General features: G+C 37.0%; 1 protein-coding gene across 19 annotated transcripts in view; it reads right to left on the bottom strand.

Moving 5' to 3' along the window:
* Sh (Shaker) overlaps positions 1–16,872 on the bottom strand; it is a 243,394-nt gene that overhangs the window by 11,332 nt on the left and 215,190 nt on the right. For 10 of the 19 annotated variants that reach the window (XM_053768571.1, XM_053768579.1, XM_053768567.2 and 7 more), the window contains 7 exons: positions 13,424–13,527; positions 12,450–12,611; positions 11,736–12,379; positions 10,999–11,128; positions 8,820–9,025; positions 5,621–5,841; positions 4,855–5,050 (listed from right to left, as the gene is read on the bottom strand). In XM_053768571.1, coding sequence (XP_053624546.1) covers positions 4,862–5,050; positions 5,621–5,841; positions 8,820–9,025; positions 10,999–11,128; positions 11,736–12,379; positions 12,450–12,611; positions 13,424–13,527 — 1,656 coding nt within the window. In that variant the 3' untranslated portion in view covers positions 4,855–4,861. Of the gene's footprint in view, positions 1–954; positions 997–4,854; positions 5,051–5,620; positions 5,842–8,046; positions 8,480–8,819; positions 9,026–10,998; positions 11,129–11,229; positions 11,360–11,735; positions 12,380–12,449; positions 12,612–13,423; positions 13,528–16,872 lie in introns of those variants that run through there. The other 9 variants (XM_053768584.2, XM_053768573.2, XM_053768583.2 and 6 more) reach the window with 6 other exon arrangements.

Below are 16,872 nucleotides of genomic sequence, written 5' to 3'. Positions count from 1 at the left end.
TTAGCCTTTTTGCCATATCGCGAATCAGTGGATTTTATAATTTGCCATTTTGCGACTCAGTCGATTTGAGAATTTGTCATTTTGCGAATCAGTCGAACACTATTTGTTGCTAATGCCCGCGTCTTTGTCTCCCTTGCCCACAAATTTACTTTTTCCTGAGATGAAAGGTATACCTGGGTCTATGTCCATCTGTCAGTAGATATAGTGTGGCGTCTCACTTCCACATTTAAAACATTAGTTAGGTTTCCGCTGAAGTCACGAATTATAATTATATAGAGTAATGGAACGTCTCCATATGTGTACTAAATTAGGTTTATTAAAACAAACACTGAATATTTTAAGGTGAAGGTCTATCATCTTATAGATCTCAAGGGAAAATCTACCTGTGATAAAATAAATATTTTTTATTATGTAAATATGATCTGATTAAACAAGTGGTAAAATACGAGATTTTACCCCTGGCCCCCACTCACCAGATGTGATGTCTCTTGTTACTCTTTATACGTATATATACTAATTGATAAGAAAACCTACAAATAAGAAAACATATCTTACTTTTATGCACAGATTTAAATATTTTATATAGGTTTGCTGAATTATCCGTTGTCAAAAACAACATTAACTTACACATATAAAATAATGACATTTAGAATACACATACAGTCAATATATTATATATTATTTATAATAGTATACAGGTCACATCAAGGCATGCGACATAGGGGAGTATCACGTTGTGGGGCTCATGAACAAGCAACACTAAAGGGAGAGGTTGAGAAGGCGCGGGAACGGCCGCCAATTTCGTAAAAAATAAATTTGGAGTGTGAGCCGAGTCCTGCCTTTTCTGGACGCGTATGTATATGCCAATTGTTTCTTTAACATTCTCAATTTCTCAGTATGGCGAGCTGATCCCGCTTCAGGGGGACATGCAAATATAATACGACTTCAACTTACACATTTACGAGCTACCGTAATAATGCAGCTCGATAGTGCCTGCTGAAGGAATGCACAAATAGATTAATTATTTTAACACAATACCTACACAAGTTAGGAACATTCAAAGATAAATGTTGGTGAGTGTGGCTTCTCGTTTTTAAAAAGGGTTAAATGCAGGAGGTTTGGGTGTTTCGAATCGATTTGACCCGTGCTGCGTTCGACCACGTGGTTGCGGAGCAGCGGGGTGGTGGGAAGGGGCGGGCCGGGCAAGATTTGGTGCGTGCGTGACGTCACGGGCTCGGGCAGGGCGCGCGCTGCCGTGCCGCAGCGGGTATCGATCCTGCGTCCTCCCGCATTCATTCACGCCGTCGATCGAAGCTGCTGCACCAGCTCCATGTGAATGGTGACATGGTTGTGGCATAGCCATTCACTGCACGCCACAAAGGTTTGCATGTCAAGCCGCTTTCATGTTGTGTACACAACGCGCGATCAATTTTTTTGATTTACCGTCGTCAGTTTGTTTACGTTCTTTTAGCTATGAACAAATTTTTTGAGAGAAATAAACTCGTTTTGAACTGTTCTAGCACACATTGGCGCCATTTTTTGAGTTTTCTTGACCATTATCACGTAGGTATACGCAACACAATATAAACTTTCAAAAATTAATTCAGTTCAGGTTGATGGGGTCAATTTAAAAAAAAAATGCTAAGGATGATTAAAATTAAAAAAAAAAATGAAAAGTCAGCTGATAGTCTTAATAAATTTGAATTAAAAAGTTGTATACATTTTGCATAACTGCTTCAGGATATTTTTTAGAAACATTTTTACAACAAAACAAAATTGACCTCTTTGAAAATGTACTCTACATTATGTACCTAAATTTTCAAGATGTTAATAGATCATAAACATGGTCCTGTGTACTTAGAATAAAGGATCAAAGTGGAGAAGCCGAGTGCTATAGCTCCCTAGGGCCCTGAGGGCTGCGCTAGAGGTCGTAGTGATACGTCTGATGTGTTCTATATCGAATGGAATATTGTGACTGTTGCTACAGAATACATTATTCCAAAACTAAAGTCTATTTTAACTCAAATAATAACTCAAACTCAAATAATCTTTATTTTTCTCTACAATCCTGGTTGTCATTTTTATTATAAAACTAACTTCAATAATGTTAATACGAGTATTAATACCGCTTTTAATTTTTATTAATTTTTTTTATACTTATTCCCATGGCAGGCATTATTATAATGAGAATTAATATTGTTAACACGTCTAAGCTACGAGGCTGCTACGAAACAAACCTTGGGTCTACGCCGTAGCTACGCTCGTAGCACTCTCATAAAGCACACAACATAGAGTTTAGAATAAGCAATTTATATTTATTTTTTAGTGTTGTATTCATCAATGTTTTTAAAAATTTTAAATGTGTTACTAATGCATACGAAAAAAGTTACAAATATCGTGACTTTCGAGTGAGTTTGTGTGAGCAAAAAATCGATAATCGGTCTTAATCATAATCATTTATTTAGATGCGGTACATACTAACTAATGTATCTAGTTACTAATCATCGAAAGTATAAAGCACAAAATAATAATATACTAAAGTATAATAGACCATCAGCTGACCAATTGGGTCAAAATTTCATTAAAATAAACAGCTTAGAATTAAAAAAAAAAAACACTAAAGAAATTTGTGTTGAGCTTGTATATATTTATATTTAGTTATTAAATTCCAAGTCTTTATTTCAACTGTTATTTTGTTACTTTTAAATAACCAAAATTAATCAAATCTGGATTATTTTCGGATCTTAATCTTATATTTCCTTGGACGAGGATGCATGGTTATCTCCTGTATTCTGGTCCACTCTCGCTCAGGTCAGCAACCATTATTTTATGTGGGTCAGCACAGAGCAGAGCGCCCTATCTTCGACCCACAATTAGGGCCCGCCCAACCGTTTTTATGTTGCCTACGTTGCGATTTACACGGAGCCCATTTCTTGGATACACGGTCTTGATTGGCCATGAAACGTCACTTCACTTGCAATGCTATTATATATATATGTTACTGTAAAAGCACGAACTATGGTAAATCCTATGATATTCCAGTAAAACCTAAGATTTACTAACTCTTAATGGTAAAAGTCTGAACAATTTTGCAATTCGAACGATTTTACCACCATTCACTTGGTAAATCTTAGGATTTACATCAAAGGCACGGTAAATGTTGAAAAAATATGTCATATCGTGTTCGGCACATTGTGTCGTACTCGTTAAAATATATATATTATAATATTATTATGTAAAATATATTACCTTTAAAAGTTAAAAAACATTTGTAAATAAAAATACCTACTTACCACATCAAAATAATTTGAAATATAATTGGATATGACTAATTACTTAGGTAATTAATTGCTCACATAATTATGATACCTACATAAAATATGTAAGGTTTTGACTGAAATATAAATGATTAAGAAGAATTACTCATTGTTTTATTCCCAAAACCAACATTTACCAGACGTCAGTGGCAAAACCTAGCATATACTAAATTCCAATGGCAAAAGCCCGAAAAAATTGTCAATTTTTTTGTAAATCCTTACATTTACCAACCCATGCCGGTAAATAGATTTTCTGAAACAACCTAAGATTTACCTATATACGGGCTTTTACAGTAACATATATACATATATAGATAGGTATATGATCGCGATGAATACATTTATATTGCTAGTTTTTCAAACCTTACATAAAAAAAAATTTTCATTTTGTCTCAGTGAGTGTAGTATATTTACGTTTTTTTAATGATTTTTTGTTGTTTTGTCCATGTTCTCAATGCTTCATTAAACTTTGGAGTCTGGGTCTATTAATGAATTCTATAATAAAGATGCAACGGAGTATTTTTTAAATAAATAAAAACTGTATCTACATGTAAATTGAGCGCACTAATCTAATAGATCTCATAGTTATTGAAAGATCCACCTCTATAAAAATATCTTTCAAAAAAATCTTTATTATAGTTGACATTAATTAATTAATTTATTTATATATACAGGATTACTGGTATCTCACGCATAACTTTCCAAAGGCGCATAAGGACATAGAGACTAACATCGTTTGTTCTACGACTTTTGTCTAAACGTAACTAATTTTTTTTTTTACTTTTAATGTCGTTTCTATAAAATGTTAACTCTATGTTCGATTCCGCTAAATAAAGCTACTGTACTGTCTTATGTTGCTTGGCTATTACATGTGTAGAGTCGCAAATTAGATTGTATTTTTTATATGAAAAAAAAAAACTACGAATCACGAAAAGTCGTAGAATAAGTTCCTTGTAGAATAAGTAGTCTTTGGGAGGTTTGCGTTTGATACCAGTAACCCTGTATATTTTTGTATGTAAATGTTTAAATTTGATATCTTTATTAATTGACGTCATTTCACATATTTCTTCCATTTTTTTCTTCTTCACGCATGCACCTTGTTAGCGGTTTTGTAAATAATTGCCATCAATACGAGATCATGTTCTGTATTTGGGATTTAAGAAACTTTACCAACACGAACGTTAATAAGATCAAATATCAGATTTATGCCAGCAGATGGAGAGGACTTACTTCAATGGAAGTTATTAAAATATTATGACTTAGCTATATATAAACGCTTTTTAAAATTAAATTTAATATTAGCCTGGTGACTGCTGGCGCCAAGCAGCAGAAAGGCAGCAATTAAAATTCTGTTTCTGTAAATAGGTGATAAGGATCTACATGTTTATTAAAAATAATTTAGCCAGCATTTCTTGTTAAAAGTGTAAATACATTTCGGCAAATGTGCTGTACGGTAGACAGATTTATTAAAAACATTTCTTTTATATTTATAAATATGGCCAGCATAAATCTGTCTAAAAAGTGCTTGAAAGGTTACCTTCTGGTCAGACGTCTGTCTCTATAGCTTCCGCAGAATGCAGGTTGTTGACCCTGACGGTGCAGGCGGCGCGGCGGCGGGGGGCGGGGGCCTCACGGGGCTGGGGCTCGCGTCGTGTACCGCCGGCAGCCTGCTCCTGCTCCGCCTGCCGGCGCAGGAGACGCTGGGCCTGCTTCTGGATCTCTTGCTGCTTCATCTGCCAGAGATAATCACGAGGTTAGCTTGTCTTGGAGTCATTTCATTAATTGTAAGAAGGCACATGTTTGCGGAAGACCAGTGTATGGATCTTGCCACGAACGACATTATGCTGCGCGGGAACCATATTGGTACCATCATTACCCATGCGTTATTACTATAAAGTAAACATTTTTATTCTTTCTTTCTGACGACAGGAATTTATTAAAAAGCTTTACCATGGGTTTACTTCCCTTTGGGAAACAGGAGTGACATGCTGAACTAGAAAGTGGAATAGAAACAGGGGCCAGGCATATTCTCTCAGGGCATACTCAAATAAGAAACTGTGAAAAACTGCAAACACTGAGAACAGGGACTCGATTTTCATGCAATTGAAGTTTCCAATTTTTTTGAGGCTTTTGTTATCTTTAGATATAAATTACAATCCAACGCATCAGTCGATGGAAAACTTATGATTGTGAATATGCATTAAACAATTGAAAAACATAACAACAAATAAACTTTTATTGCGTGAAAATCTGGCTTCAGGACCACAGGCACAAGTAGAAGAGAAATGAGTTTAAAATCTGACCTGATTGAGTCGCAAAGCGTCTTGGTTCTCTAGAGCGGCGATGTCGTCCGTGTTGTTAGCCTCCATGGCCGCCTGCCGCCGACGCAGCACCTTCTCCTCGTCTTGCAGCCTCCGCAGACTCTGTTCCAGGTTGCCCTCAGTTACCAGCGAGTCCTCCAGCTCCATCACTTCCGAGGACGAGTCCTCACTCATTGATGATTTCTTGTGAATCGGCCCTGAAACTGTTGCGCCCGTGTTATTATGCGCAATAAAATTACGTAGTATTCGTGTACGAATAATCGCGATATTGTACCACCATCGACAAAATTTAAATGGAGGATGGACAGCCTTTGAGACAAGTCTATAAATAATTAAAAAATCACGTTTATGCATATTGTTTTCTAAAACTTTCAACAATTTTAATGGATTTATTTTATTTTATCTTTCAGACAATTATATCCTGTGATATAATTGCACTGTTATTACATGTATTCCGTAATAACAGTGCATTTGTCTATATACATTTGCCAGGTACAATACATTCAACAGCAATTAGCCCTGCCTGCAGTTGATAACCCCTTTCTGTCAACCAGCAACCAGTCGATAAACCAACCACTTTATGTCCAGTTTAGCCAATAATAGCTCAGGCAGCCGAAGTAATTGGTTTGTAATTCAGTTTTCACTATAGAATATTTCGTGAAATATTTACGTATTTATTTATTAGAACATTTTGATTATTTTGAATGATTTTCATATTAGAAAATTATTACGCTGAATTACTGACGTGCGTTGACACACGTCGAAATTTTATATGATTTCTACGTTATTCTGCGTTGATCTGTCGACGGACGTCAACGTGACGGCATGGCTCTTCTACCCTTTTGCATTGACGTACGCTTGTATAACTTTATGGCAAACATGGCAAGCATGGCGGAGTCGTGTAGTTCTATCTCTATTGAAGTAAACATACATTTTTCTTAATTGTATTTTTTTTACAAGCCAAACATAGCTCTACAAAGAATATTTTATTATACAATTTTGACTGTGTCCGTATTAATTATTAATTTCGCACGAGGAACAGTAAAGTGTAATTAAGATTTTATTAATTTCTTTGTTAAAATGAACCTTTTGAAGTCTGCTCTCGAATAATTAGAAATAAACAGACAAAAGGCGCGCAAAATGGCTTCCTTTTGAAGGCAGGAAGCGGCAAATATTATATTAGAAATTTAATAACCGAATTTAATTAGGAATGTTAAACAGAATGTTCTTGACAAAATTTAATTGAAATGCCAGGGAGTTTTATACTCTTTTTTCCAAAGATAAAAACTTGACCTTTATAGAATCACTACGTTGTGTCTGTCTGTCCATTGCCAAGGTAATTTTTCTCAGGAACTAAAAATGAAAAAATTGCGGCACTGTATGGTTACTGTAGTTTATTTTGGGTCTCCATGGGATTTTCGAAAATTTGTTATTATTTTTTTATCGAAAAGTAATTTATAGCTTTCTGGTTTACGGTTACATAACGTAACCGTAAACTAGAAAGCTATAATTTTTCTCTTAAATGGAAAATGATTAGCATGTCACGACATCGCGAGTGATGTTGATTTGTTTGTTTGTCTGTAATGTTCGTATCCACTAAATGTTTCGAAACTGGATTCCACGCGGAGTCTGGCTGTCTGCCATAAAACGAACACGTACAGTCGACAGAACAACCACCTACACAAGATTCACTGCAAATACGCTTCTATTACTGTAGCATAGAGAGCATAATTACTTGACACGTTGACTGTATTTGTTGATTTACTACTTAATTTTAAAGTAAACCGAGCTATGCTTTCCATTTCACGCTAGAATTCAAATATTTGCTATTTTACAACGTCAACCGATTCGTACACCCAGGTTTATTTTTACTTTGTGCTGTAAAAACTGAATTTAAACAACTGCTGAAAAATGGAGTACCTACGGTTCGCCACGCAGCTCGGCCTAATATTTTCAAAAAATCTCTACCTATGAATTGCTTCACCAGACGTTTAGCAATGATCGTTTGTTATACATAAAAAAAAACACAATGAGTTCACCCGAAAGAATTATTGTTCCGTTGTAGAATCTTTCCTCAACGATACTGTACTATATAATAAATACTAAAATAAACATAATATTATAATATTATTTGAAAGTGTTAGAATTACATGAGAATATGATGTAAAACCGAGAATCCATACTAGTACCAGTCTAGCATACATAAAAGTTAATTTGAAATAAATATATATGATGATTAGGCACGATGTAAATAAATAAAACAAATAGTAATCTAAGGACAATATTTCGTCCTACAAGCAGAATGAAGCATTAAAAAAAAATAAACTTACTATTGAGATCCATACGGTAAGAGGCACATTAGTACGCCTACAAGTACTTAAGGAAAACTTGAAAAAAATGTTTTCAACACCATTTTTTACTAAAATATATTGTCTTTATGAGAACTCTTACATAATGGTTTCTATGCATTCTCATTTGTCTCATGTTATACATCTACAGACTAGAGAATATCACTAACTCGTTAGTCGTTCACTAAAATCTTTGATTTTGTTTGTACAATTGCTAGGTGATGACTTGGTCTGTCTACAATATTCGATTGCATTGTTCAAAATCTACAAAACATTCTCCAAACAACAAAACAAAAAACTAATAACAATTTATTATTATTACTCTTAATCTACTATTTACACAAACACTTGCACTATTTCTCTGCTTACTGTATAATATCACATGGATCGTCTATACCGATACTATTATTAGTCCGAAAAGAAAAAAGAAACGCAACACTATCATATAGTCATTGATCCCCGCACACCTCCTCCTTGTCATCGTCCTTCCCACCTGAAATTACCGAAAATCAACATAAAAGAAATAAATAATAATAAACTCAACACATGCGATCAAATCAAATGTGATAAGCTTCGAGGTTCATGCAGCAAAATAATAATGACGCGGTTGACTCAAAATGTAGGTGTAACTTGGGCATTTGAATACGGAGCTGGCGATGTCAGCGTTCTTTGACCTCTTGCGCTTAAAATAATATCTATTATTAAAAATGTAACACACAGAGATGTGTTTGTGAGCGTGAAGAAGCCACCATTGTCAGTCCCTTAAATAAAAATTTTAAAAGTGAAGAAAGAATAAAATAAATAATATATGAAATAATATTGGAGAGACTTACTCAAATAGGGCTCGCCCATAGTACCAGGTAGATAAGGGCAACTGGTGACGTGGTTGAAGTTCTGGGACTGCATCTCCTCCTGGTCGGTCTCGCGGTGGTAGAAGTAGTTGAAGTTGGACACGATGACTGGCACGGGCAGGGCAATGGTGAGCACGCCGGCAATGGCACACAGTGACCCCACGATCTTACCCCATACTCCCACAGGCCTACGTCAGAAACAAATTGTAAGATCCCACGAAATTTGTTTAGTTTAGAGATGCGTCACGTGGTGTCAAAGGGTCATTATATATTCGTTCATATATTAATGCTGTTACATTAATATTTGAATGAATATTATTATCAATATTTAAAAGACAAAGGTTTCCGCGTTATCATGTAGTTACGGGTCGTGACGCACCTTCTTTCAATCCGTGATGTTGCTTAATAATGAACGGTTAAACAGTGATGCTTATGATCATGCGTTAAACTGATTATTACATACCTTTTGTAACTACTACTAACACATGAACGACATAAAAAAGTGCTCGAGCGAATGTAAAAAAAAAATAATACAACGAAGTCTTCTGAGGGCTGCAAATAGAATTGTTTGTATATTTGTTTAAACCATTCGCGTAGCATGTCTTGGGTATAACGCAAGCAATACAATTTCATTCGTCATCTCTCATACCCGCTAGCACGTCGCAGTGTTCTGCGACGTATTGTTAACGCTCAGCAGATAGTCTTATCCAAACGTGGACCAAAATTAGTATTTAGTCTCAAACCGTTCCCATCCAAAACACCTGAACATATGACATTTATAGCTATCGCGTCTCGTACGGGTGGTTATAACCAAATGCTAACCTTGGTCGACATTTTATGATAAGACATTAAGTATGTGTTTACAGCTAGCCATGAATTCCAGTATAAGATTCTAAGCTGGCAATGAAAATAGGTAGTTGTTTACGAGTTCCGTTTCCAAACTTCATATTTGTAAACCCCACTCAGTAAATCCGTTAACAACTAAAGAACATTGCATAGCAAAAGTAGTGCCATTGTAACACGAGAGTTCTTTGGAAGTCACAAGAATACTGAATCGGGTTTACGTTCAAGCATTGTCGAAACAGAATCGTACACGACATATTAACATTCAACAGCTTAGCTCTTTCCACGAATTCACATTCCTCAAACAATTTACACGAGTATAAATGAGGATAAAATAACACCTATGAAATAAACATTCCACAACTAAACTACATAAACTAGGTATACTCATATGGCAATGATCATTTTGTCGTCATGCAGTTTTACGTCTAACATTTAGATGCTTGTTTCACCTCTATCGAAAATGGTGTGAAAGCTAAGTACCATGGGAAGCCAATATCAAAAATTCAAGCTCGGTAATAAATCTGAACAACAATTTTACATAGTAGCAGTCAGGCGTAACATTCACCACATATCATCGGGGATAGTAACAGAGATGTAGTAGGGCATTCCAAAATAATGGATACAGAGAGACAGACAAAATTATAGTTAGAAACGGGTATAACTGGAAACATATAAGCAAAATAATCGTAATGCCCTCTATGAAGTAGTAGATAATGGGAAGGATGCGCAGAGTTGAGATGATTACCATTTTCGATGAGCTAATGTCCACAACACTGATAGGGATAATTGGGTAGGTACACATATCTTAGCGGAAGCGGTACATTCTCGGGATTTGGGTTTCAGTACAAAGACATTGTCACTTCAACTCGACTTCTGATCTTCTGTACAGAAGACCCAGTGTTTAATGTGTTAGCACAGCAAAAGCTTGCTCTCTCATTAATACGCTTTGGGAAGGGCGATTGTCACACCGACGACTGGCCATGTGGATCACGATACGCCAATTGAGAACTTTACAGCTATGCTTCCATGTAAAATTGCAAGAGTTCAGGAAGATTTGATGATAAAAAATAAAAAATAAGAACAATACAGTAAAGGACGTTTTCAAAACGTGCAATATTTCATAGAGTGAATATAAAGTGATGTGATCGGTTTAGTTCTAAGCGAACCGACGATAAATCAAACTGAAGCATTCATAGTTACATGAAGTGGTGAACGAAATCACAATAGTGTTAAATGCCAATGTGGGGTAGTTGTAGAATAAAAAATGAAATGACGAGAAGGCAAATATGAAATTTAGGGTGAAGTCGCATCATACGTCATGTCTCCGTATCCTACGGTCGTCATTGTCACGACCGCCCACCAAAACGCATCAGGTATGGATTTGAAGAAGCTGTTCTCACTTCCGGCTTCAGCGAAGTACACCGCAGATGAAAACAGCACCACACCTTTAAGAACAAGCACACACCAACGGAGAATACAGTGCGACATACAGTGGCGAGGGACGGGGCGAGCGAGCGGAGCAGGGGTGGCCTGCGACGCGGGTTACCTCATGTCTCCATAGCCGACGGTGGTCATCGTTATTACTGCCCACCAAAATGCATCGGGTATTGAGGAAAAATTGGTATCTGGACAATCTTTGTCGGCAAAGAATACGGCACTGGAGAACACGACCACGCCTGCGAACACAAAGTACATTGTGCACGCAACTTGTGGCAAGCCCGCGTCGCGCCGGTCTGCGCTCGGGCCTGCTTCTTCTAGTCCTCTGGTGGCGATCTCCTTGTCGGTATCAGCTTTCTCAAGCAAGCGTTGCTTTTATATCAAAAAAGCATATTATATAGATATACAATGTTCGGTTAAGCGCCTTTACCTTTTCACAAAACATTTTGTTGCCTATTCTTATAATGTAAAGGGGGACAACGCAATTTTTTTGTTATTCTATTTCCGCATTTATTTATATATTGCAATGGCTGAATATTGTTGCAAAATTATATAGCATGTTTGAAACCAAATCAAAACGAGTAATAATTCTAGCATAGTACAAATAAAACTTACCGATGAACAAGAAAAATATCAAAAGCCCGAGTTCACGCATTGATGCTTTGAGAGTTCTTCCAAGGATCTGCAAGCCCTTGGAGTGGCGCGACAGCTTGAAGATACGGAACACCCGTACGAGACGGATCACGCGCAGGATGGCGAGGCTCATGGCTTGGTTGGTGGACTTGTCTTGAGGCGACACCGGAGCTCTAGGGAGGTTCAATGTGTCTTCTTCTTCCGCGACCACAGTTGCCAGGGTGATGAAGTAAGGGATTATAGCTATTATATCTATAATGTTCATCACGTCGCGGAAGAAATTAAATTTATTTGGACATGCTAAAAACCGTACTATTAGCTCGAACGTAAACCATATTATGCATAGCGTTTCAATTAGGAAGAATGGGTCGGTGATGTCGGGGACCTCGTCTTCCTCGATTTTAGTGCCGTTAGTCGTGGTGTTGAAGACCTTGTAGTGTTTGAATTCTGGAAGGGTTTCCAGGCAGAAGATGACAATTGACAATAGGATCACAAAGACCGATATGATAGCGACGACGCGCGCGGCTTGTGAGCTCTCAGGGTATTCGAACAGCAGCCAGATCTTGCGCTGGCGTTCGTTGGAGGGCAGTGGTTTTTCCTCCTCCTTGATGAATCCTTCGTCTTCCCTAGAAGTGAACCAAAATTATTATGTTGAAACGTTTTGTAAATATTCAGACAAATGTAGAAAAATCTTACCGAAATTTGTTAGTGGCTTGTTCTCCGAGTTCATAAAACTTTATTTCCTCAGAGAATACATCGAGGGGTACATTGACCGGTCGACGTAATCTCCCACCACTTTGGTAATAATACAGTATGGCATCAAAAGATGGTCTATTCCTGTCGAAGAAATACTCGTTCCTGAAACAATTATTTAAATCTCAAAAAATACAAGAATATTTGTGGAATGCGTTCCAATTTTATAATATCGATCGTTTTCATCCTATTTTTATTTTATTGAAAAAATATTTACAAGTTCAAATGTTGTTGATATTCCCACTAAATTTAATTCCCACTATTCCTCCTAACACAATGAAGTGTGGTTGACTACAACCATCGCTCGTGGCACCCGTAATTGTCGCCAATTTTCACACCATTTCACAATTGCTGGGGTATAGTTTACACAACATTATTCTTCGTTGGAAGCCATTATGGACGTCAATTTGAACGCCCTTTCATGAATATGATAGCAGTAAACAGCAGGGCGGCAGTCCAACCATGATACCAATAGCTAGCCTATTCGTTTGCTATGACGATAATATGTTTTGTTTTATTCTATTCGAAGCATCAATTAATATTGCTACTTATTAACTTTGAGAATGCCAAACATATAGATTTAGAAGAGCCCCGCGCGCTAATGTCAAAGCTTTCTTATACATCACTCATTTTTGGGCTGGATCAAATGCTACACATTTGTATGTTCATACTAAAATATAAAAAAAAATTTTCGACATCTAACTTAGATGACATTTTCAAAACTTAAGTTTAAAAATATAATTTGTCCATGATAGGCGATTTTGTATTTTTTTTTTAAATGGACCTCTCAAACCAATGATGCTGAAGAAATGGTATTTCTTCATTAAATCAAGTCCGTGTGAAGCATTTGATGAACCTAAATCAACTGATTCTATCACAGAAGTGGAATTGATAGTAATACTATAATTATAGATTACCGTAAAGGATCGAAGTATCTTATTCTCCTAGTTGGGTCTCCCAGAAGGGTTTCTGGGAATTGATTTAGTGTCCTTAGCTGGGTTTCGAATTTTAAGCCGCTCACCTGTGTACAAAAGAAAAACCATTAATATAGGTATTATTAGCCCATATATACCTTGTGCCTACCCACCAATATTGCAATTTTAGGAACGCCTCTATGTTTTATTTAAAGTTTTATCCACATCCATAACATCAGTCAGCTCAACAGTTGTTGCACTGATTTTTAGTCTGATCATTATCATTCCGGTTTCTGTCGATTCAGAACCCAGAGCCGGCTTTCCTACTCTTTTTTGTCACAAAAATTAATTTCGAAAACAACTTAAAAGTTGCCAATTTCTAGCATCAGGTCAATCCTTGGCGACCTGTATAATATTTACAAGCATGGCGCACGCCGAAGCCGCGTAAACTGATTTTACGATACGCGCTGACCCAGCGTTCACACGGTATTCTTTCCAACGATCTGCGGTTGGCAATGGCCCGCTCCAAAAATAACCTTTATTGTGTGAAGTTGTTCAAGGGCGCCGGGAGATGTTCACACTGAAGCCAGCCGGCGGGAACAAGCTTTATGAAGTGATTTTAATTAATTTTCCAGCGCTACAACGCTGTAAACCCGACCGCTAATGGTTCCGCTTTAACGCGCGTGGCGTAACGATGACGCTAGCGTAACGCTGCGTAATGACCGCGACCAGAAGAGGTACCACTATAATGGTAGGAACAAAAAAATCATTGGACATATTTTTTGATTTTCCTGTAGTCCAACTTTCCAGTGTATAAAAGCTTGTTCTCATTGCTCAGTCGTGCTCCGCCCTTAGGAATGAAGCAGTAGGTACGGCGAAGGTCCGATTTGCGCCGTTTTCGGTTTTGACAATGGTAGAAACTTCATACGATTCTTACGTTCATCTGCTCCGTTGACAGATGTCAACGTCGGAGCGCGACTGAGCAATGAGACGGGCTCTAATGGTCAACAATAATATAAAAGGTCTAATATTTGAAGTTTAGTTGTAATAATTCTTTAACATCAATGTTTGAATTGGACATTTAATTAGATGTGTCAATTTTCAAATCACTCTTGGACCATAGGTCTAGGTGCTGCCATCTGGTGTATCCATGAAACCTTCAAACACCCAAGAAGCACATGTGTTTTTGAAAGCCCCCAGTATACGAGTAATATTTGCTGTATTAAATTTATATATAGAATCTAAAGTAGTTAAAATATAATTGTTGAACAGTTTACAGTTAACTATACACATTTAACGGAAGATCTGTTGAGTGGTTCATTTTGGCTCGTGGTGAGAGATCAGACAAGCGTACGGACAAGGTCACATACATATTTTAGTAGTTACTATTAAATTTACTATCCTGCTAATATTATAAATGCGAGGAGTGGATGTGAGTTTGTTACTTAATTTTTCAAAAAACTATTGAACCAATATCGATAATATTTGCTAAACGCGTAGAATTTAATCTGAAAAAAGCATATAAAGGTTATGTATATTTCTTTCCAAAATTTCTACGCGAGTGAAGCGCCTGGATGCGGTCACTCACCTGTTATGTGAAATTAATTGGTTTTGCAGTGATACATATGTTTGTTTATTTATGACGTACTTATATACGTTATAAAACAAAGTTCTCCGCCGCGTTTGTCTGTCTGTTCGTTGTAAACTCAATAACTACTGCATAGATTTTCAGGTGGTTTAATCCCAATGACTCCTGACGAAGGTTTGGGTGTTTATTATGTTTTTACCCGAGCGAAACCGAGATAGGTCGTTTATTAGCAGATAAGACAGAACTGGCATGGTCTCGAAGAGCTCAGTGGTCAAGAGCACTGTCCCGGATAGACAGGGGCGCGGGTTCAATTCCCGCTCGATTCCAGAATTTTTCATCTCATAATTTTCAAAAATAAGTTAAAAATCATTTGTGTCATGTATAACAAATCCATTTACATCAGACAGAAGTTAAGTCAGACAGACAGTTAAGATAGAAAAAGAAGTAAGTTAAGACAGAACTTAAGAAAAAATCCCTTTTTGATTAGTCAGTTACGTGATACTTTCCAGACATTCTATAAAGCTTGAAAGACTCCATTTTAACACTAGGTGGCTTATGTATGAAGTGTGTACGACGTAATTCACGGCTCCATACAAAATTCATCATATTAATTATGCCATCCATTCCCTTTGATGATATGTACCTGTTCTAGGACCGCGCCACATAGCTAAACAGCTACATGCAAACAAAGGAAATTACTATAGCGACCACACAGGCCAGTTGTTACAACACATTTGATACTGCCGCGTTTGCCTTTCATCTACGACGACAAATCTAGTTGTTACGAAAACAGGAAGGACTATTCCTGTATCCACAACAGAGTATTGGATACGAACTTTAACCGCGCAGACCGACAGGTTGGGAAAGCAGGTCGTGACGTCACAATAAATCCACAGGTTCAATTAAAGTTGACCGTTGTTGGCCTCAAACCGAGGAAGGCACGCAATGAAATCAACACACGAAGCCATTTTTTGATGTTTCATTTTTCTGCTCAGATTTCACTGACAGAACTGATTTAAAACCGAAAAATATTTTCAACAATTCTGTATCCCCACATAGTGTAAAACAAAGTCGCTTCCCGCTGTCTGTCCCTATGTATGCTTATATCTTTAAAACTAAAAAACTAAATGTTGTTGCTGGTGCTGACTAATTAAGTTTTAAAAAGAAAGTCAGCCTGGTGAGCCTCGCTCTATTGATGTCACACTAATGTATGAATATTCCAAAAGGGTCAAACTCAAGAAGTGCTAGTACCTTATTTTGGAAGAAGGATACTGCCACATGTATACGTGTATACTCGCCATACGTCTGACACTAGCGTCTACTTCTGTGGCGTGGTGACAACCACATCCGTCGGCTACCTGCAGGTACAGAGTTCGAGTCCCAGCGCAAATATTTGTACATGTGATCTACATCTTTGTCAGCCGTTCTGCGTGTGTTATCGTTTCTGTATTTGTGCCCATCAGACCCGTGATATATAAAAAAAATCTTGTAAGTACCTACAACTGTTGCGTCGGTAAGGTTATTTAAATCAACCCTTGACCTATTGGACGGGCGGCGGGATATTCTTGGCAAAAAGTTCACGGCATATCTGAATTTTTAATGTTCGTGCACGTGCGACCAGCTGCAAACTGAACATTATATTCAATTTCCACTTACGCGAAGATTGATACCATACAGAATATTACATAGGCTACAGGAAAATTGCATTGATACCATATAATAATCAAAAGGGCAAGGACGGAAGAAACAAGAAATTAGTTCAATTTATGCCAAGCCACGTTTACATTTTCCCACGAAATTAATTCTTACAGTAATAAATCTATTACATTTTTTAAATTGGCTATTGAGACTATATGCATTGAAA

The sequence above is a fragment of the Plodia interpunctella genome, chromosome Z (assembly GCF_027563975.2).
Source record: "Plodia interpunctella isolate USDA-ARS_2022_Savannah chromosome Z, ilPloInte3.2, whole genome shotgun sequence".
Taxonomy (NCBI): domain Eukaryota; kingdom Metazoa; phylum Arthropoda; class Insecta; order Lepidoptera; family Pyralidae; genus Plodia; species Plodia interpunctella.
The sequence above is the reverse complement of the archived record's forward strand: the minus strand, read 5'-3'. Positions and strand labels throughout refer to the sequence as shown.